At 41.5% G+C, this 23052-nt stretch overlaps 1 protein-coding gene across 2 annotated transcripts in view; it reads right to left on the bottom strand.

The window, feature by feature from the left end:
- Positions 1–3209: 3209 nt before the first annotated feature.
- The window catches only part of LOC310865124 (uncharacterized protein), a 59715-nt gene continuing 39872 nt past the window's right edge, over positions 3210–23052 (bottom strand). For both annotated transcript variants that reach the window (XM_083774129.1, XM_083774130.1), the window contains 6 exons: positions 17965–18126; positions 12374–12536; positions 10648–10787; positions 9511–9632; positions 7292–7396; positions 3210–5746 (listed from right to left, as the gene is read on the bottom strand). In XM_083774129.1, coding sequence (XP_083630255.1) covers positions 7300–7396; positions 9511–9632; positions 10648–10787; positions 12374–12536; positions 17965–18126 — 684 coding nt within the window. In that variant the 3' untranslated portion in view covers positions 3210–5746; positions 7292–7299. The remainder of the gene's footprint in view (positions 5747–7291; positions 7397–9510; positions 9633–10647; positions 10788–12373; positions 12537–17964; positions 18127–23052) is intronic.

Raw genomic sequence — 23052 nt, 5'->3', positions numbered from 1 at the left:
ACGATCCGCGACCGTAGATGCCTAGATGGCCTCAGAGTACGCCGACTAGGTCAGCTCCTCTGGGTTCTACCCCGCCGGCCGCCGCCGCGGTGTACAGCCGCGATGATAGACCCGGAGCTTTGCTCGGGGTCTCACCGCTTCTGTAGCCAGGGAACCAAGGCTCCACCAACGCTTGGTCAGTTTCGCACTTGGCCACACTGAACGCCGTCTCCTAGTTTCCCCCAACGTGGTCAGGTTTCACTAGGGAACGGACGCACGGACAAGACTGAGGCTTCCTCCACTGTCTAGCGGGTTCGGCACTGCAGCTTGTTGCTGTTGTTTTTTCAGTGGAGCTATGCGGCGCCCTGAGAGGAGTCGTCGAGACGACTGGCTCTCTTCTTACCTATGGTAAGCGGACTGTGTGCCACGCAACTGTATGTTCTAATCTAAATATATATATATATATACATATTAATAAGTGTCAAAACTGCTGAGATACACGAAACGTCTGCTCTCATGGAAATCAAAAAATCGAAGTGGCCATGCCCAGATGGGGCTTAAATAGCCCGCTGATTGGCATCTGGGCAGGGCCACCATAGGTGATGTTTCTTAAAGAGATATCCATGAACACTGCCCCGTGGGGTCAGTGGAGAGCCAGTCTCGAACACGGTAGAGAACACAGGTTCAGTGTTCTGTTTCCTTGATTCAGATGGATAATGGAACTATGGAACACAGCTTCAATGTTCTTCAAACGAAAACAGGTGCCGATTTTAGACTTTAAAAAAATACATTTAGAATAAAGAAAAACAGGCCTGTATTCTCTTTTGGCCTGTATTCTCTTTACGTGATTGACAGTGGGAAAGGTTGGTGCTGGCCTTCTTCAGGTAGCCACTATGTAGTCATGTACATAGCTGACAATGAGGTTATATCTTCCCTTCTTCTCTGGAGTCCTGCCTCAAAGCAGACCAGAGGTAGAAAACTGTCGTTCCCTGATGTCATCGCTAGGGACACAGGCATCAGTAAGCAGGAACTGGGGATGAAGGACCGGGAAGTCTGGCGTGAAAATCGAAAAATGATGATGACTTAATCATGTCTGGACGATCAGGCTCTAAGAAACGTAGGTTATAATTAAACGAAAAGAAGTGTAATGGAGATACCATAGCCATTATTAAGCATGGCTCTTCTATATGCCGGAACTCCTTTCTAGGGAACTAGAAAGGTCTCCACAAAGACACTCACCAGAGGGAGCTCCACCAATCACGTTCAAACCAGATTTGGCTCAAACAAGGGGTTAAATTAATTTTGCTCCTATGCCACAAAAATGTTAACCTGGTCACACCTCGTGACATCATGCCTCCATATATGGTCACGCCTCGTGACATCATGGAGATCCTTAGATCTTGTGCATTTTTTGGTCAAAGACAGACCTCATCAAACCCTGAATAACCATATATGGAGAATACTGGCCTCACCTACTGTAGATCTGCATATATGGAGCCGGCCAGCAACTCTACATCTGACCTCAAACCTCAAACTCTTATATCTCCATATATGGATCTGACCTGTTCTGACATTCCATATGTTGATCCTCCCCACCCGTCCTTCCTGTTCTGACATTCCATATGTTGATCTGACCTCATCAAACCCTGTACACTCAAGACACGGTCGGTATGTATTTTTCAGATAACTCCACAGACCCTGACATTCTCATCGAGGGTAGTAGTATTCAGGTAGTATCAGAATTCAAATTCAATGTATCTAATTTCATACACATAAGACCATATCTAACAACAGATGCAGCTAAACTCTTCATGCATGCTATGATTTTCTCACACATAACATACTGTTTCACAACCTGGTCACAGACAAATCAGACAACTTTAAAACCCAAAGAATCACTGTACAAACAGACATTAATACTTGACCAAAAGCCCAACCGTTACCACCATGACCATTGCAACACAGTTCAAAAGTACAACTTATTTAATTTTGACAGCTTTTTGACAACATTTTGCAGATGCTTGTCTCATTTTTAAAACACATTTTGTGCCCAAGACGTCCACTGACGTCCTGGGAATTACCGCTATGTGGTGCCCAGGACGTCTGTGAAAAAAATATATATATGTTTTTGTGATTTCCAAATAAATAAAATGTAAAAAATAACATTAGGCACCCTGGGTCACTATTTTGATCTTAAATGGACTTGCACCTCCACCACTGAAACAGTTCATACTGTAGGTCAAAGGGACAGTGGTGACAGAGCAACAAGGGCAACTACCAGAGGGGACTGTGAAGTACCAACCAGATGTAGTGTGTTTGGTAAAACAGTCTTCTCTGTTAGAGCCTCCCATCACTGGAACAGTCTACCTATAGAAGTAAGAGAGACCTCCAACTATTTGACCTTCAAATTCAATCTGAAGAGGTGGCTTAAAACAAATCAAATCTGTAATCATGAGTAATTAACAGCTCCACCCATCACTGATGTCATATCTCACATCACTCTACGGTTGTTCTGTCCCCTGTACAATGTTTATTTGTTCCTGTACTGTATTGTATTGTATGTTTTCGTATGGATAGTTTTATCATCATTTTAAGAACCTGCTCAGGGACTACAGATGAAAATTAGCTTCTGGCTAACTCTGGCCCATTTACATGGATGTGAAAACTGAGGTTGATTAATGTGCATTGTCCCTGTCAAATAAATAAATAAATAAAGACACGCTCCATATAGGCCTATGGCCAGTACAGAATTCATTCCATGTGTTGATCTGACCCCCCATGCCAAAGCGCCAGCGCTCGCCCAGCAGTCTGCCGTCACCCAGGCGGATGTGTACACGCACGTCACCCAGGCGAGGTCGTGTTTTACTGGTAAATCCTCTTAGCAGACTTTGTATTGAACTGTACTTTCCTGTGCTTTTTTTTTGCAAACTGTTAATAAAGTATTCAATCAATCTCCAGTAAGCGGAGAAACATTTATTCATTATATATTATAGTCAGGCCAGTTCAGTTGTACTTCTCCACTGAAGGAGGATACCCCATACACTACAACTCGTTTTTGTTTTGCTCACTCAAAAAATGTACCGGTGGTAGGCTTATGTGACTTCCATTTGTTGAGCTCTTTGTAGACTTAGACATTTCTTCAGCACCTTCTGTGAAACATGGTATTCCAGAATTGAGTAATTGACCACAAGTTTAAAATCATTTAGGAAAAGCATGTCTCTTGTCATCTTATTTTGAATAAACTTTATTTGAAAAATAACTTTGAATATTAATGCAATATGCATACTGAAATATACAACCGATAACGTTGTCTTAAGTCACATAGCAAACTCCCATCTTGAAAAGCAACTGTATCTTGCATACAAACAGTTCTTATTGCCTATACAAATAAAACATATATTCTTTCAACTTTTAATTGAATATTCAGGTAAAAAATGAAGTATATTACAATGAAAGAACATTGTTATTTATACTTTAGGGATACAATATAATAACATGCTATGAAATACCCCTTGGTATTGTACTGTATGTATACTTTTCATACTAACAATGTAATTTAGCTAAAGTATGACCAGTTCAAACTGGTTTCAGTATTGCCAATACAAATATATATTTTTTACACTGGTTTGGAATTAGTGTCTTGTAAACAAAGAGCTTCTTGTCTTATAAATATACTGTAGCGCAGCTGCTGTTCATATGTTGCCATAATATGTCTTGCACCTTCCTATCTCCACGATTGTTTGCCTAGATATGTCCCTAACCGCCCCCTCAGGTCCTCCACTGATGGCCTGCTCGAACTCCCTAAAAGGGTGCCTACAAAAAAAAGGTGAGGCAGCCATTTATGGGCCAACGGCCTGGAATAAACTGCCACTACAGCTCAGACAGTCACCCTCTATAGACATTTTTAAGACAGCTTAAAACTCATCTCTTCACTCTTGCTTTTAGTTGAGTTTAAAATCTCTGTTCTTATTTTTGTACTGATCTGCCACCGTTTTATGCTCTTCGCTATTGTCCTATTGTTTTAACTGCCTGCCTGTTTTAATGTTGTTCTTGTTTATGTTTTTATTATTTTTATTCTGCTCTGTAAAGCACTTTGGGCTGCATGTATGTATGAAAGGTGCTATATAAATAAAGTTTATTATAATGGTCACTGTTACTGAAACCTTGTCTGCATGGAACGATTAATCTTCTAATTATTGGATCTCAGTGGAGATAACATCCTCTAATTTCAATGGAGTTCATCTTTTGTTATTCATTCCATCCTCATTTCTCTTAGACACTGTAACTCATTCTGCATCTCGTCAGCAATCCGATAAGGGAATCTCAATGACGTAACATTGGCGTACAAAATGCTAAATCACAGTACTTAAGGTGTCACTGAAAAAGTTGGTCATGACATATACCTTGTATCATGGGGTCAGTGTTTCTGAGCAGCCACTTATCATCAGCGTTTATGGGGAGACAATTAATGGTCTTTAACTTATATAGTTGCTGTCAGGCAGATAATCTTGTCCAAAACCGTTACTTTTCAGGAAATGGGGAAAAAAGAGCCTGTGTTCCATTAGATCCAATGTAGATATTATTTAGTCACAAGCTCTTGATAATACTTTTTAGGTTAAATATAAACCCCACAGACAGACTCAACCATTTTCAACCTGAGCTCCCCTATTTGTTCATGTCAGAAGTCATGTCATATACGACGTTGATCTTGTTACGTAAGATCAGATGCTAGCCATCATAGAGAAGTGCTTTTTTAAATGATCTTACATGATTTTTAACACATAATATGCCTTCTTTATAGACATAGGAATGTACATAGCACATAACCCACACAGAGCACTGGTTCTCAACATGGAGTCCGGGGACCTCCATGGGTCCTTAACAGGTTTTGATGGGGGCCTCCAGTTAAATGGTTTATAGTTAGGAACCAAATGGACAGTTATGGTTCTGTAACTTGAGGTAAGGTGTATTCACACCTAAAGATATTTGACTTTGCTCGAACAAAAGAAATATCCCTAGGTCTCGAAACTTTTACTTTCATTCCCTTTCCTTGCTCTTAAGCTATTACTGTACAAGGCTACACACTAAGACACACCGCCGTCTATCATTTGTGTATTATACAGTATATACACATGATACTGTATGACCACGTACGGTGAGACAAAATTATATGACATTGTTGGGTTTCACATTACATTTTTGTCTACACTTGCAGCATTCTTATTGTATTGTAGTGTATGCGCATGTGCTAAGTAAAGTGACAATGAATTGCCTTGTTCTGAATTTGAAACAGAATTCTTACAAGGCCTGATTACTTTTTACAGGTGAATGAATGTTAACACATCTTAAAGCACAATTAGAGTTGCCAATAACTATTTCACAATGACTGAGATGTTTGTACTATACCATCCAGTAGCAAACAGCTGTTTGTTACTCTTTTGACAAAGAATGGTTAAAGAAAATGCATCACTTCCAAAAGTTGATTATGAACATCACTGAAAAAAACTTTATGAACTTGTATGAACACAGCAATATACCTTTACATGCAAGACCATCAATCCATCATTCTAGAACCTTAACATTAACCCTTATCTTGTCTTTTCTTGGTGCTCTCCTTTTCTTGTCTATGATCCATCATAGTTCATCCTTTCAGCCCTCCCTCCATTCCTGCCTCTCTTTTCCCATCTTGAATCTCTGTGCAACATCATGGAGTCCTTCTGCTCTTCAGGGAAGCCTCTTCATACCCAGCCCCATCTGGATCGTATATCTGTGTAGAAGACAGAGGTGCTCATTGTGGGCAGTGTGTAGAAGAGTGCTCATCTGTTCACCTTTTTGAATAAATCCAGCAGATACAGTATATGTGGACACTGAATGTTATTGTTTCAGTGAGGCGCTCCCCAGTCCCCACCATAGGAGGATATGCCCATAGAAAGAAGCAGAACATAAATAAATACATCTATAAAGATTTGTATATGCGCATGCACGCGCACGTGCACACTCACACAATAACGAAAATAGACTATCTACAAATTCGATATATATCTACAATGATTTGTTTTGATTTTGTAGATCAGCCATTTTTTCTATTCAATATACCGTACAAACAACAAAATATATAAGGGTTTAAGTGGTTAAACCGTGCACGTGTGAATAGACGCCTTAACATTCCATGACCGGGCTTTTGCCGCTCGGTTGTTTTGTTTTTTTAACTATTTAATAGCCATTTGTACATACATTCTTGTTATTGTTTTGTGTGCCATTTTCATTTTGTTATTGTGTGTCGTTTCTTGCCGTTTTTAATCTTGCTCTGTGCAGCACTTTGGAACTATGTTTTGAAAAGCGCTATACAAATAAAGTTCATATCATATCATATCATAACAGACAACGTCACACTGATAAGCAACAGCATGCGCGCGCATAGTGGCAGCACAAGAACCCTTCCTCTCATAAGATGCAATGGAAAAGTTCTAACTGCACTCACATGTAAAAAAATGCACCATCAAACCTTCAGATGCTGTTTTTCTCCCAGTGTGGAGGAAGAATGATTAGGATTTTTATTGTTATCTCTCGCCCTTGAAATATATAATCCTTGGTTTCTGTTGTGTTTGAACAATAATATCAATTCAAATCAGTTGTCTTCAAAACCATACCTCCAGTCGCTGTCATAAGAACGGGAGGTGTGCTCATGAAGAGCCTGTTTGTCCATGGCTGCACGCGCACCTGCAACCCATCAAGTATCATTTATGCTTCGTCCCGCGATGGTGTCGCGCACGCAGACCTCTACACTCAAGATAGTCGCATCCGCGATGCGATGAGAGCTTGTATATCAGCTGTTCTCTGTGCGCAATACTGTTGTGCTTTGAAGTATAAATGTCTCCTAAAGTGCATCTCTCACTAGCCAACACACAAGGAGGTTGAATGAACTTAAACCAGTGCTCCCCAAAACAACAGGTTTGGAGATCTGTTGGAAATTGATTACATGAAACAGTCACCCGTGCGCCCAGTCCCAATGTTGGTAAACAAATAATTGGTCTATAAAGACTATTGTGATTAGAATCAAAATGATTTTGATTAACTTTTGGACAGTTTTGGTCCATGTCAGCTTAATATTCACTTTGACGTAGTCCTATCCCCACCTTCAATCTAAATTGAAAGTAACATTTCACATCTCCTTTGAGTATTTAAAAAAATATATTATAATATTTAAAGTAAACTATACAGTGTTGACGTGTGCCTCCGTTTTGTATGCCGTCCAACAGTATATGATACAAGGTCAGCACCATAGTGTGAAAAGAGCACTTGTGCACTGTACCTGCATGGTTACTGGAGCCAGGGGAAATCGAGTTTGTGCTGATGGCCCAAGGCAATCATGGAGTTCCTGTTTCTTCCAGGGAGCTCGACTGTTCCCAAATCAGGTCTGTGGGGGAAAAGACACAGGCTTTGATCACTGAGAGGCACTGACCTTTAGAGAAGACAATTTGAGAGAAATCTGTTGCCATTTCCGCTCAACCTGACATACAGTATATACAGCAACAATGGTGTAGTTTTAAATTCACTGCTATTAGATGACACTACACAAAGAGAGCTCTGGGAATATTGAAGTATTCATTCATTGACATAAGGACTATAAAATAAGCAGTGATTTGGAGACAGTCCCAGGTGCAGTTCTGTCGGAGAGTGGCGTCTTTTAATGAATGCTGGATGAGAGCCATATCTCACAAAACCACTGTTAAAATCCATGGGGGAATTCTCCTACTCCTCCAGGCATACCTCACGGCTGACACTCCAACCCCCAGCTCTATTAGTCTGGTCACGGCCAAGCTCTTGGAGACAAGTGCCCTGCTCAGGCTCGGGGAATAGGTTGAAAGGCCAGAGAAAGAACTGTTCTTTCCTGCAGCCCTCCGACTCCCACCAGATTCCAATGTTCTAGAACAACTCAAACAAAGGAATACCACACAACCCCTCTACTGACGATGCACCCATCTTACAGATGAAAATGTCCCAAGAACAATGCAGTTAACTTCTCAGACAAAATGACTCATGGCCATTTTATGCCTCAAATAACCCATTAGTAATTTTTCTCCCTTTTAGCTATGATTTCTCTGGTTGGGTTTTTGAGAGTCAATCTGTTAAAGTGAGGGAGGTGAGTAGAGTGGTTCAGTGGTTTTGGGCTGTTATCATTTCAGAACCAAAAAAGCATTTAAGAAGTCCTTCCTTCTGATAGTTGAAAAAGATAATGGCATGTATTGTTGTTGTGAGAGAATTCTTAAATTAGTGTTCATATGTTGGCTACTGTATATAGATTTATTATTCCCTCATAATTTATGTTCACAGTGTAACTAAGTTAGTGTCTACTTGTTTTTCTTCACAATGGCCTACTTATATTCTGCATGATGACAACCATGTAATTTAATAATAATAATAATAATAATAATACATTTGTATAGTACCTTTCCTAAAGTTACAAAGTACTTGTACAGTACAATACAATACATACAAAGCATTTAAGTATAATTAGCATAAAGCAAATATATGATACCGATAGTGAAAGTAAGAAACTGAAAGTAAGAAACATTTGCCTTCCCAGTTCCCACTATCTCCAGAGAATGCTAATACTTAACTAAATATAAGCAATTTGATACAGATATACGTACAGTGCCCCACACACACACACACACACACACACACACACACACACACACACACACACACACACACACACACACACACACACACACACACACACACACACACACACACACACACACACACACACACACACACACACACACACACACACACACAATCTGTGAGGAATCTCTTTTACATAATGAAGAAATTGGATATTTGGAAACAAAACATGGAAACTTGGCAAACTGCCACAGGTATCACACTAATCTTTCTGTGAAAAGCCACTGTGGTTCTCTGGCAGGATTTCACAATGTGAAATGTGAGGTAAAGATGTATGCTGCAAAATATGTTAATTTAAGTATTTATTTAGTATAAGTATTTATTTAACTCTCAGAATTAAATTAAAGGGGGGTCCCCAGATAAAGGATTTACAGTTAAGACCCTTATGTTAAATAAACACTCACAATCTTACAGTTCAGTAAAAGCCAGGCATGCCAAAGGTGATGAAAGAATTGATAGTTCTGTGGTTGTGCAGTGGATCTGTGAAATACCCTTTGAAAGCCCATACATTGAAACTATTGATATTGTAAATTACTACCAAAACCAGAACAACGTACAGAGAAGTGACAAAAGGAAAATGCTGAAAGCATATCAGATTGGAAACTACAGATTCACAATACATGAGCTCTCTCTTAGTCAAAGACTAAACATCCACCTGTGTCGTGTACTGTACTTTCACTCTATTGTATTGTACATCTTTTTTGTATACCCGTTTAATTATATGACGTCACAGACATTCCGTGCTCGGACAGACAGACATACACACAAAGCTGTGCATTGGAGCAGCTGCACAGCTCAAAAAAAAGAAACAAACAGATACACGGGGCGATGTATCCTCACCTGTAAAGCTGTGGACAGGACATCTTCAGAGATGGTGAAGTAAGTCCTAGCCTGCTTTGGTTCCTCAGCTTTGTCCTCTTCACCAGGTCTTTAACTCTGCCCCATGTGTAGTTCTCACTCAGCTGCGCACAAAGATGGGGTCGCCAAAATCAGTAAGGTTCATCCTCCAGGGAGCATGAATGCACTCAAGATATCTCCAAATATAATTGGTTGCCTAGGAATTTGTTGAGTGCAATTATACATTTTGAATTCATGATGGAGCTAGAGGGAAATGGCCATGAGGTCACCAAAACCGCTATTGGCCATCCTATGCGGAGCGTGAAGGTGCAAATCAGATCGACAATCTAGCCTGTAGCTTTTTAGATATCTTGTCTGGGAGAAACAGACTGACACACTGATATAGTCATAGAGCCCTGCCGCTAGTGGGGCTAAAAATATCTAATAGCACTTGCTACAATCATACCATCTCACCAAAGTAGACAAACCCTGACCTCCAAGTGACACACAAATGAGAAACAGGGAAAACAAACAACCTCTATATCTGATAGTAACTGTGTAAAGCTGCTGAAAATGTTCTTATTCTGCTGAAAACTGTTCTTGTAAATTGAAAGGCGTTTGTAAAGCTTGCAATTTTCTTCTTGTAGACAAGCGACATCGTTGTTCTACAGAATAGGATTTATTCCGAGGAATGTCAGACAGATGAAGGAACATCCCACGACTAATTTAATTAATCGATTATTAATCGCCAGAGCTGTAGATTATTCGATTGGGCAAATGGTCACTTTGTGGCATCCCTAGCTACCAGCGATACGTACATTCCTTTATAGATCCTTTATAGTAATGTACAGCTTTTATCATCCAACAACCTAAATATTGAATTACAGTACATCAGCTATCACTTCCTGCCATTCCCAGAGGTTGAGACTCTCACCGAGGGAGGCTCTCTGGAGTTAAGAAAGGTTTAGGAAAGAAAGTTTATCTATGAAAGTTTATCATTCCACGTGTCAACACTCTGGGCACGCTCTGCTGAGGATAGCAGATCTACAAGCTCACACCGCAGCATACCATCTGCTATTTTTGCCTTTTGACTCAGTCATGCGGTGTGAGTCAGATGGGTGGGTGTTCAGTGTGACTCACTCTTCGGTGGGGGATGGAGAGACCCTCGGTGCTGTCAGAGAGGAAGTGTGTCTCTCCCTCCGTGTAGCTCCTTCGGTTCTGACCCCTCCTCCACAGCGCCGTAGCTCCCAAAAGCTGGCATGAACCGTCACTGGCCAGGTCTGCACCAACGACATGGAGAGCAGATACAATGTCTTGTTTATTTTACATTCTCAGGGAAGGTGAAAGCTCTTTTTTATTCTTTTGAACAGGACACTGACCCGGGTTGAGCTGCTGATAAAGTGAGAGGGTATTTGTGTGTGTGTGTGTGTGTGTGTGTGTGTGTGTGTGTGTGTACAGTTTTCATGCACACAAAGAAGGGAGTGAGGTCTATTATGACAAATGGTGATGGGAATCAGAGGTCCCAGAGGAGTTCTGCCTGTCTGTCCGTCCGTCCGTCCCCCCCCCCCCCGTCCCCCCCCCCACACACACACACACACACACACACACAGGATTTGACTGTGTATGGAAAGACAATCCACTCCCCCTCGCTGCCTCTCAACCGGAGGGCCCCCATCAGCTGGGGCCCCCCCATCACCCGTTGCACCCATCAGCCGGGGCCCCCCATCTCTCCTGACTCTTCAACCTCTTCTCCAGATCCAATTTCCCACCAATCAGAGGAAGGAGCACAGAATTCCTGAGTCCGCGGGATATTATATGTTCCGTTCGTAAGCAGAATGCCTGGAATTCTGCCTGTGTTCCATACAAGTCGTAATTTCACCTTTCTCGTGGGACCACCGAACTGTCAGCCACCACCACCTCCTCAGGCAAAGTGGACCGCTCAAACACAACAGTAATAACATTTAAGGGGGCCAACCCTGCCGATCAAATGACCTCCATTGGCTAGAATGGTGTAGCGATGATGACGTGGTAAAGGTCATCACTGAAAAACACAATTGGGGTCGCTTTACGGTCGAGTTGTGAAATGTAAGGCCCTGCAAAAGCTGTTTTAATAAACAAACCCAGCCAGATTCATTTCAATTTAACGCTGGGCAAACACGGTCCCTAAAACGTTAGTGGTTGTGTGTGTGTGTGTGGGGGGGGGGGGGGGGGGTGCATGCGTGTTCCACTGGAGCAGGTTATGAGGTGCTAATGAAATTCTAATGTTGTAATGGGATCGACCGTGGGTGGCATGATGTCATAGTGGTTCTATGACCTCATACCATACTCACTCGCTCGCAGGACAATTCCTTCTGATACAGTAGATACAATAGAGGCCACAGGATTTATATTATATAATAATAATGTCTGCCGCCAGACAATGAGTCCAATGTACTATCCATTGTGCTACAAGGACACATGGGGTTTAATGAGGAAGAGAGACTGCCTGGTAAACCCGGAAGAGAAAGATTATATTTTAAAGTATAAACCAGGATTCAACGTACCTAACCTTGCTGGCAACAATGCGGAATATGAGAGCACACTTATGCAACCCTAAATCAGCCAAAATTGCTTGCTGGCGGAAATTATGATTAAATGAGTAGACTTCAAGGAACACTTTTGAAACTTTACACTGTTATTGTGAACACCTTTCTTCTACCACACCCATCACCTCAAATGGAAAGCAGACACTGTACATATTTAACTGTATAGAGATATATGCTTGATGCAATGGCATCAGCGGCTTACACCACTAACTAACTAATAAGTGGTACTAACACTGCCATTACGACCCCCCAGATATAATGTCCCACCAGTTACAACACACCTCTTGTCCTTGACATAAGTGGATGTCGTGTGACCTCAGGAATGGTGGACAGATCAGAGAGGGTACCGCTGGGTGAGAGACATTCACTCCTGGATTGTCTTTTGTGAACGTCCTGGAAGGCCAGGCAGGCTGCGCCACAGCTACAGTGCTGCTGGAAGAAGTCCTGTACAGAATGACAAAGCAAACAGATCAGTACTGTGTGAAAGGCATTCTGGGCCTGCATGAGAGGCTCACCTCGGTTGACCGTGCAGTCTTCTTTTGGGACACAGGTCTGTTGATATAAATTCTTAAGGCCACTAAAAGAGATCTGCATGAGAAACAGATGTTGAACTCGGTCAAGATACAGCTATTCACAAAAATCGGCAGTTGGTGAGTTGAATATTGGCTGAAGCACCGTCTCACTCTGGGTGTTTTCACACTGTCGAAATTGAAATTCTGTCCAAGTTAGCAATTCATTGCCCTTACAGGTCAATTTTTACACTCTCAACGTAAAACCGTATGGCTGCAGCTCAACCTTGTTAAATGAAAATGCCCTGCAGTAAGTTTTCACTTTGTTTTGTTTCTTGGGTCAAAAAGGATCCTCCGATGTTACATACTTGGCCGAGGAAGCAAGCATCTGGTAAAAATTCAGAAGCAATGTATTATGGGCCGCCATGCACTTGCATTTCTTGGCAGCATACAATTACAATTTACAATTTAGGCATTTAGCAGACGCTCTTAATCCAGAGCGATTTACATTAAGCAAGAACAAAAAGGCATGGGAATACATCACATATATAAAATGCATTTATCAAGAAACATGTGTAAGCTAAGAACGTAACTAGAACATACAGTATCTATATAATGACACTATACATATAAACTATACATATATACTATACTATGCTATGTACTATGAAGTGCTATGACTACATACAATGCAATTATTGTGCTGTCTACATCATACATGACATGCTATAAGTCTGTTTCAAATGCTATCTAAGTCTAAAAAGTGCTATCTAAGGGGGTAGGGTAAGTGCTATTGGCCATGATGGAGTCTGAAAAGGTGGGTTTTCAGACTACGGCATAAGAGCGCCGGTTTAGTTTAGCCCTGTGATATTTGAGCTTTGCTTTACTGTTTTAAACTTAATTTTGTTTATTATTTTCTTACATGTTTTGTTATTGCAAGTGCTGGGCTTGTGTTGTGTTGTAACATACTGTATTGTAATTATAAACTGGTATAAAATACAGTAATTGTGAGTTTATCTGTGCGTGCGTGCGTGCGTGCGTGCGTGCGTGCGTGCGTGCGTGCGTGCGTGCGTGCGTGCGTGCGTGCGTGCGTGCGTGCGTGCGTGCGTGCGTGCGTGTGTGTGCGCGTGTGTGTGCGTGTGCATGCGTGCGTGCGGGGTCTGACTATTTTCCTACTCTTCTCTTAAGATTAGAGTACTCTTAGAATACTCTTTGAAGTAAAAACCAAAATAACAATAGGATTAACTGAGTCATTTTAGTGCAAAGATGGGTGTGATTAAAGTTCACATCTGTGAATTCTGACTCAAAGGGAACTAAGCATGTCATTTCCACATAGAACCCCAGAATAGTTCAAACCACACAAGCGGCAATGCAGATGAAAGACAGTGAGCAAGATGCTTTTTCCTACTCCATTGTGCAGAATCATAATTACAATGTCACCCAGGGGGATTATTGGCCGTCTCTACTTGGACCTGCGCGGACACACACGTGACCAACATCTCCAGTACAGTACTACATGCACTGCACGTACAGTACACAAACCACCTGCACAGCTTCTGATTAGGTGAAGTAATTTCCTGACCTTTGGTATAAGTAACCTCTCTGTACCAGAATTACCTCTCACCTACATAGACACAAGGTCAAAACTAGATTCCAAAACAATGCATAATTTGGTCATCAGCCCACACACACAGATTTGTGTTGTTAAAATGTTTAAAAAATATTCGAAAGTAGCAGCCGCGAGTTTGTAGATCGACTTTTGTCAAAAAGCTGATGTACAGCATATAGAGTAGGGTTAAAGTGGTTAAACTGATTTTAACTTATTATGCTGGAGACCACTCGAGGACCCATGGGGGTCCCCGGACCCCACTTCGAGAACCACTCCTTTAGACATGCCTGTGCATGTAAGGCAAGCCCAGGCACTGCCAGGAACGCTGGTCCAGCATAGTGATCAACACGACTCCCTCTATGGACTGGATGGACCACCCCATCGGTGTGCTTATCCCCTCAGAAGAAAGCCCCGGACAACCTTTTGGGGCTCAGAGGGGGCGGGGCACCCACACTAGGCCAATGACCCCTGACCTCCCTGCGGAGGATTATGCTGTTAGAAGTATTATCTGTATAGTCAAGGGGCAACAAACATTCTGGGATTCTGGAATGTTCCACCACATACTTCCTGTCCCTCAATGACTGAAGAGACCGCTTTATGAAGCACATAGAAGATCCATGTGAGTGGGGTGCAAGAATTTTCTAAGGATGAACAGATATTTCTTATTTTGGGCGTTATGTGATAGCAACGAGACAGGAAACTGAGGGAAGAGGGAGAGAAGGAGAAGGAGAGAACTGTCTGTTGGCCAGAATCAATCCGGGGATGTTGCAATAATGTAAATGGTAAATGGTGCATTTATATAGCACCTTTATCCAAGGCGCTTTAAAGAGATTGTGCATTACATTCACCCATTCACGTACACATTCATACACCGATGGTGGCAGAAACCATGCAAGGCACCAACCAGCACATCAGGAGCAATTAGGGGTTCAGTGTCTTGCTCAAGGACACTTCGACACGAACTCTGGGGGAGCCCGGGTTCGAAGTGGCAACCTTGCGGTTACCATCTGGCCACTCTACCCCTGAGCCACCACCGCTGTGATCAGCAGCACCCAACCAGATATCAATTAATGACTTTGTAAACTTGTATCTGTATCAATGCACCAGTCATCGTTACAATGTACAGTATTTACTTTATTTTGAACATTGGGCTTCAATGTTTATTATTATGCTGACCTCGTAAGTGTACTCAAAATCGATGAGGATATTTATCTATGCATGATTTTGTGTGTCAGTTTATACAGTTCACCGCCATGTGAAGTCCTGGTGGTCTACCAGTTTAGAGGGCAGCAGGGTTGTTTAGTCTGAAGGTGGTAAACTGCCTATTGTCTGTCCTCTCTGCCTGGTGATTATGTGTCCAACTGTGCTTCTGGGGCTGGTGTGAAAGGTGGATGAAGTTTGGCGGACACACAGGGGAGCTCTGGCTGTCACTATGGCCTATTCACAGACCTTTAGACACGTCCAAGCTGAGCCGCTGTCCCCCTTTTGATGTGCCATGAACGTGTCTCGGCTCGTGGCTTTGCCATTGAGAATGTCACAGCGGGAGAAAGGGGAGAAGCAGCCGGTGTGGTCTGGTGGAAGAGCAGCTAGTGTGCGCTAGTGCGTGCACACACACACACACACACACACACACACACACACACACACACACACACACACACACACACACACACACACACACACACACACACACACACACACACACACACACACACACACACACACACACACACACACACACACACACACACACACAATCTCATCCTATATAGTATATACGACTGCAAAAACATCACTGAAAATGGACATTTTATGAATCAAATAAAGGTTTGTCCAATCGATATGGTAGAATATGTTAATACATAAATACAGTATAACTGTGGTAGGATTTTGTTTCCCTGCTCTTCTATTGAGACATAACCATTTAGATCGTGTCAAAGGTCATGTCTCACCTAGACACTGGATCTGACACGAACTTTGACCTGATGGTCAAGATCCAATTGATCCCCCGAGCAAGCAGGCCGACTATTAGCCCAATGGCATAAAAATTTATCAGCACTGTATCAGCGCAGAAAACCAGATTAAAATCTGGGGTAGAAGATAAAAGTTACATAGTAACTATAGTTAAAAATGTAAGCCTTATTCTCAAAATGTTTTGCATGTGGAAATAGCCAATCTACAAGCTCACCATGCTTCGTAATACGAGCTTGTAGATAGATTAGCAATTTTCGGGGGGAAAAAAACTGTTACCCTATAATGACAAGCTCAAAATAGGGATGCCATGTTGAAACTTGAAAGCGGTTAAAAGCACTTGTAGAAATAAAATGAAACTGAGCCTTCTTTTCCTCTCTCTCTCCTTCTGTCTCTTGCTCTCCGCCTGTCTTTGAATGCTTTGAAGTCGGGAGCTCACGCTGGGTTCACCCACTGCTCCACTGGAAAGCTTTTCCGGCCTCCGGGCCCAAACTGCCAAGGCTAGTTTCAGAACAGGCTATGTGAAACCCCCTGAATGGAGCTGCTCCTGTATTGTGCCAAGACCTTAAAGGAGCAAACAACATGCCTTCTTTACAGGTCCCTGTGTCCAATGTCAATGTCAGTGACAGATGACGCGAACATAATGCAGAGAAAGTCCAAGATGATGGTATCAGATTAAAACGCGACTACACTTATAACATTATTATATAACAATTTGCACAAAGAAAGATTCAATATTATCTTTTAATAGTATGGGAACAATGGATTCAACAAACACTATCTTCAATAGCCACATAGTCAAAAATGCTTCCCATGAGCTTGTATTATCACTACTCTGACATAGAAGACGATTCCAGCAAAACATTGTCAAACAACACAAATTAGTAGTGCTTTTATTTGCAGCATGAAGCTAGCAACCTGAGCAAAGCTATATATGTTTGTGAACAGAAAGTGAGAGGTACACAGTTGGACTATACATACAATGAATAGAATTGTATACAGTCAGTTACTCAGTGTTAACTGTGCAGAATTTGAAATATTTTAATTACACTACTACTGGAATTCTACTAATGTTTTTTCTAGAAAGATTTTTTTTTATTGGCCATTGTAAATCATCGTTTGACAGGGTCTCCAAGTTCAACTAACATTTCAGTTGTGGAAATTTATGTTCTGATTGCAGTCTAAGAATCATAGGCATAAATGTTAAAATATATATATAAACATTCCTGCACTCCCTCATTTGCAGAGAAAATATGCACGCACACGCACACACAGTATATTAACTTAGTGCAGATATGCATCTCTATGTTTGATACCAAATGTGTGGCCCATATGTGCCACCATTCCTCTATAGTGGGCTGACACAGCTGTTGTATTAATCAAATACACCTTTAATCCTGTATGACTAACAACCATTAGATTTCAGATTTTTATTGAAGGGACAGCCCCTTGAGATGCAGCATGCGTTACCGATACCGCATGCGTTTTGTTTTCAAAAGAAAAAAAAAACATAGGTTGGTGAACCAAGTAACAGGCAGCCGGCGTCCATTTCCAGAGCTAGTTTGATCTGCCCCTCTACGCCAAGAAAAGCTCAGATACGTTCAGGCTACTAGTGCAGTGACAAGTACATTCACTAGTTTCCCTCCCACAAACAAAGCCAATTATGTTTATCAGAGCACCTGGAGGACCACTGTGTGGTGGGTGAGTGTTTTAATTACCTCTATACCCCAGTCATCACATCCCCAGTTTGATGTTCATTTTAAAATATGGCGCACACACACACCTCTTTGGTCTTGGTCATCCTGCCATCCTTCTCCAGGCCACAGATCTGTCTCTGCAGTCGTAGGTTGGTCTCCTGGAGTTGACCAATCTTCTCAATGAGTTGGCAGATGTGCTCCAGGTAGCCCAGACCTGAGCCCAGAGGGTTGGAGCCAGCCTGATTGTCCTGGAGGATCAACAAAAATAGTATTCATCAAAAACAACAGAAGTGCCCAGGCCGTAGCGTACCGGTCTGGGCACCAGACTGGTAATCCAGTCGCAGTGTGCCGCGGGTTCGACTCCCGGACCCGACACGGCCTTTACTGCATGTCATCCCCCATCTCTCTCCCGTTTCCTGTCAGCCTACTGTCTGTCCCTTCAAAAATCAATAAAAGGCGTAAGCCGCAAAAAAATATCTTAAAAAAAAAAAAAAAAAAAAACAGAAGTCTACTGTGTAAAACTGGAGAAGATTAGACACTCCTTGAATGGTTCTTCCGATAGGTTTGGGAGGATATGGGGTCCATTCTTTCAATTCATTCAGAATTTGAATCTGTCTCTGCTTGGGGATGAGTGAGGTCTGCTGGACTTTTGTTTTAAAAGTAGCTTATACTGTGATTGGATTGTTTGGATTGTATTGTATTGGATTATGGATGTATCATGTACCTATGTTTTTTTTATATAGGATGTTGTGTACTGTTTTGTCTGTTTTTGTCTGCCTTTTATTTTTCAACTTTTACTGATCTTGTATTCAAGGTTTGTTTGTCTTGTTTTCTGTTGTCCTTTTTCTTTGGGGTGAAAATTCAATGTGTTTACTCTTTTATGTCATACTTGTGGGGTTTATTTAAGAGAAGCTGTTAATGTTAATTATTATTTTTCAAACTCAGTATTTCAATAATGCTTCTATGAAAAAAACCAATAAACAAAGTTATAAAAAAAAACAAACAACAGAAGTCTATACAGGCCAAAATTGTTTAATTGGGGAAGATTTAGTTTGACTCGTTTCCACAAAAATATAATAGCTGATTCATTTTTTCTTTTTATAATTGTTTGCCTCTTTCTAAAGTAATATTTAACAATTTGGTTAATGTTAAGTACCTAAGTTTGGTACTTTGAATGCAGTAATGGTCTTTCTTCATTTTTTCTTTTAATATTAAAAAGGTCTTAAAAGCCCTTAAATTGTCACTTCATTGTTAGCCTATGGGACCGCAGTCCACAAGCCTTGGCGAACAAGCCCGTAAAAGTGGCATAGGAGTGGGAGCGAACCTTCTATTTTGCTAACAGCTAACCCATAATGCAGATTTGGTGACGTCAGTGTTCTCCGCTGTGTTATACAGGGGAGGAGGGGGTGGTGCACAGATCTGACAGATTTCTCACCAAAGACATTTGATATTTTCACAAAATAAATTAGATTGAAAGATCACATTGATTGTCCTTGGTAGAAGTCTTGTCGTAAAGTTCAATAATGTAACATTGTATTATGTATTTGTAAAATAGTGTGGCTTTAAATACATTATTATCTGATTATCATAATGTTGACTGGTTCTAATTCTCTTGAATACCGTATTCATTGGATTGCCTGTAAGCAAAGAGGTCACTGGTGGGTAATGTAATCCTTTTTACAAGGAAACAGCTAGCTTGAGTAAGACTGGTGACAGGTTAATGGTACTGTAAATCCACTATGATGTGGGTATTATAGCAACGTCATTTTCTGATGGACAAATAAACCAATTGGTACTCAGAATATTCAGAGTAGGCCCAGACCGCTGGCATAGCGGTCCGGGCACCTAGTCTACAATGTAGCCCAACGAATATTAATTTTTTCGTGAGAGATGGCCAAAGTATTTTGAGGGTCCCCATCCCAAAAGGTTGAGAACCCCTGATTTACACGAATGGTACAGACCTGGTCCTAAATATCGACCCTTTAGCTGGGGAAACCCCTCCCTGGGGATCTGTACAATGGACTACAAATCTAAAGCATGAGCTTTCAAATTTGTTTGCATAATGTTTTTTCTATACTTAGTAAAACGGATCTGAGTTGGCACTGTACTAGGTGTGCTCTTTTTTCCCTCTACACCAAATCTCTTCAGCGAAAATAGATGAACTTCAAGCTCACATCGTGAGCAACATCAAGCATTAATTTGTGAGCTTGTTCCCAGGGACGCTAGGGCTCAAGTGGTTAAAGTGCTTGCAGAAATGTCACCTATTTAGGATGGTATAGGATGAAAGTATAAATCAGGCTTTAGTCTGTTCTTACTGGGATGATGTATGGCTTTTAAAAACAGTTATACACAGTTATATGTGAAGCGCATATATGTTTAAGCCAGTTTTAGCAACCTGATGCATTCCAATGTCTCTCTTGTCTGTCTCTCTTCATGCTAACATTGACCAGAGGGTTGAAGAATGAAAGCAATTAACCTCATCCTGACTTCATTACATAATCGTGACATGTCAGCATCAATTATGTACAGTTTCACTTGTGGTCTTTCTGATTAATTGTCGGGGAGTATGTTTTCCATGTTCCCATGGTAGAAATTGAGATATTTTACACAAACAATGTCATAGGATCTATGGGTAGCTTCACTTACAGGATAACATATGATATGTTGCCATTGAGAGGAATGTTATTGCAGTCAGGTTAGATTTAGAAAAGATAGTCTGCAATATCTTCTTGAAAAGACTTGGTTACGAGGTCCATGATAAATCATAACAAGGTAAAGGAAAAGTGTCTTTAGGGGTGGGCAGGCAGTGAAAGTCACTTTCTGTTTAACGTAAAATGTGTTGCTGAGAATTAATTTAAGGTTTTTCTTCATTAATGTATTTGCTCTGGGGTCTAGTGGCGTGCCATGGCTTGCCCGGAAGGTGCAGATGTTCACGTTTTTCACAAATACAAAAAAGGAAATTTTGAGAAAATATTTACACAATCATCAACATTCCAAAAAGTGTCCCAACAAAAGCAGGATGTGAGCTCAAGTCGGGGTCTCGCACCCTCCTTCCCCCCTTCCAGCAGCCCTTTCCCGTGCCACTGGCTGTGAAACTCCAGTGAGGGAGCTGGCACTCTGGTGGATAGGCTGGACAAACAATAGGACAGCAGCCACAACAGCATGGCGGTCTGACATCACTCATTTCCTCTGACGGAGAAAGAAGATACCACATCACACGCTTGACCGGGATCCATTTCCCACCGTGACATTTTTATCGCCTCTTATCTTTCTTTCACGCAGAAGTTTCTGTATTTGATATTACACTGTACGTCTGAGAGAACTAATTTAACTCAGAGACGGTACAAAGTTAAGTTAAGTTACAAATTAATGGATAAATGAACACTGAGGTGTTTATTGTGTATTCTTTCAGTTTCATTGGAGCTTGAGACAAATGTTGCTCACATTTGCATTGTCTCATGGACATACTGTACAGTAAATATAATCACTTAAAGCCTCTATACTATAAAATGGACCCGAGTTGCAACTGTACATGATACGCTCTCTTTTTTCCCACTATAAGGCTAATAAGAAATGGGCATTTATGGCCTGGAATAATTAAGTTAAAATTCGTAATTTAGGAATAAAAGAGTGCTCCTCAATTGACCATCTTCAACAGGTGGATTTGGTAACTGATCAAACGGGTGGACAGTCAAAGCACTGTAAACAGTAGGCTAATGTAGTTTATGGGCAGCATAATTGAGATAAACAGGGGTATTCCTCCTTCCAGGAGACGACACGCTGTTCTTTGGGGTAGTTAGTCACGAGAGGCCACTGGCCGTTAGTTATTAGTGGCCTTCCTGGCAGAGATGGTGATGGTGATTGGGTGGGGTGGGCCGATCTTATCAGTTCAGCCAAGGCAACTTAGAGACCCCTATGGGCACGATGACAGGGTCACTGTGGAAGAGAGTCTGGGGGTCCGGGAATGCCCCCCTTTTCGCGTGCATTTGAATGATGCACACACCAAAAAAAACACTAACATCCACACGCCCCGTTCCCCTTCCTCTGAATTTCCGCTGTCACTGTGAGTGAAAGGACAACAATGTGTTAAACATGGGAATGACCTGGGTGACGAGGAAGTGGGTGCCTCTGAGTCCCACTTAGTACTTACACAGTCTTCAAGCATTCTTCTTTGTCGCTGTTAGTATAACCACTTGGAATGCAATGTTGTAAAAGAAAGATGTTTTTCAATGAGCGAGCTATAAAGATTTATTTCGTGAGAATGGCTTTTCTTTCTTCTTCCAGCAACTGGGGATAAATCAAAAACAGTTGCGAATTCCTTCGCTGTGTCGCCATGGTTTTCTCTTTTAATTTATTCTCCATCATATCAAATAAATATAAGAATGATAAGGCGAATGATAGCCAAAATCACTATGGAAAACTATGGCCTCCTTTGGCTATTGCTTCTAGATGTTTCCAGCAGCTTCTGCATCCAAAATACTTTCCTAAACATGACAGTGTTGGAAAGGAATGAAGCACCAGATGTGGGGTGCGCACACAGATAGAGAGAAAGGTACGTGCAGTACTCGTACACACGTTCTCCTAGCCAGGCTCTGTTTTTATTTATTTTCTCTATGCACAATCTGGCGAGTGAAGATAGTGCGCTTGCACTCGCTTTCTCTACAGTCGATCTTTGAAAGCAACCAATGGGGAGCACACTACATGCACGGGTGTGCTTTTTTGTGATGATTTGTTTTCTTTCTGCTTTGACGGAAAGATACTTATCTACCGATTTATTTGAGGGAAGCGTGAAACAACGTAGAAGCACATTCAGTGACCCATTTCAGTTGCTCACATCTGCCACCTCACGTGATATCTGCTCATAACACATTGACGCAGTGTAATAATAGTATTTGAATATTAGACCACATGGATGCCTACTATGAAGGTCAAATTACAGTATGCACTACTACGAGCGTAAGGAGTGAACCCCATCATGAGGCTTGGCACACCAGCGCTGTGCATGTTCATACGTTACTGCTGAGGAATGCAAAACAAGTCACAATCACAATTTCAAAAGAATATCCAGGCTTTGTTTTTTAATTGGACCATATTTCACACTGCACTGATGAGGGAAGTATGCTTTGAATACCCGATGGTTTCCCAAATGCGGATACAGACGCTGCAGATCACAT

Source organism: Protomyctophum parallelum (assembly GCF_964188405.1).
Source record: "Protomyctophum parallelum genome assembly, chromosome: 10".
NCBI lineage: Eukaryota > Metazoa > Chordata > Actinopteri > Myctophiformes > Myctophidae > Protomyctophum > Protomyctophum parallelum.
This window is presented reverse-complemented; position numbering and strand designations above follow the sequence as displayed.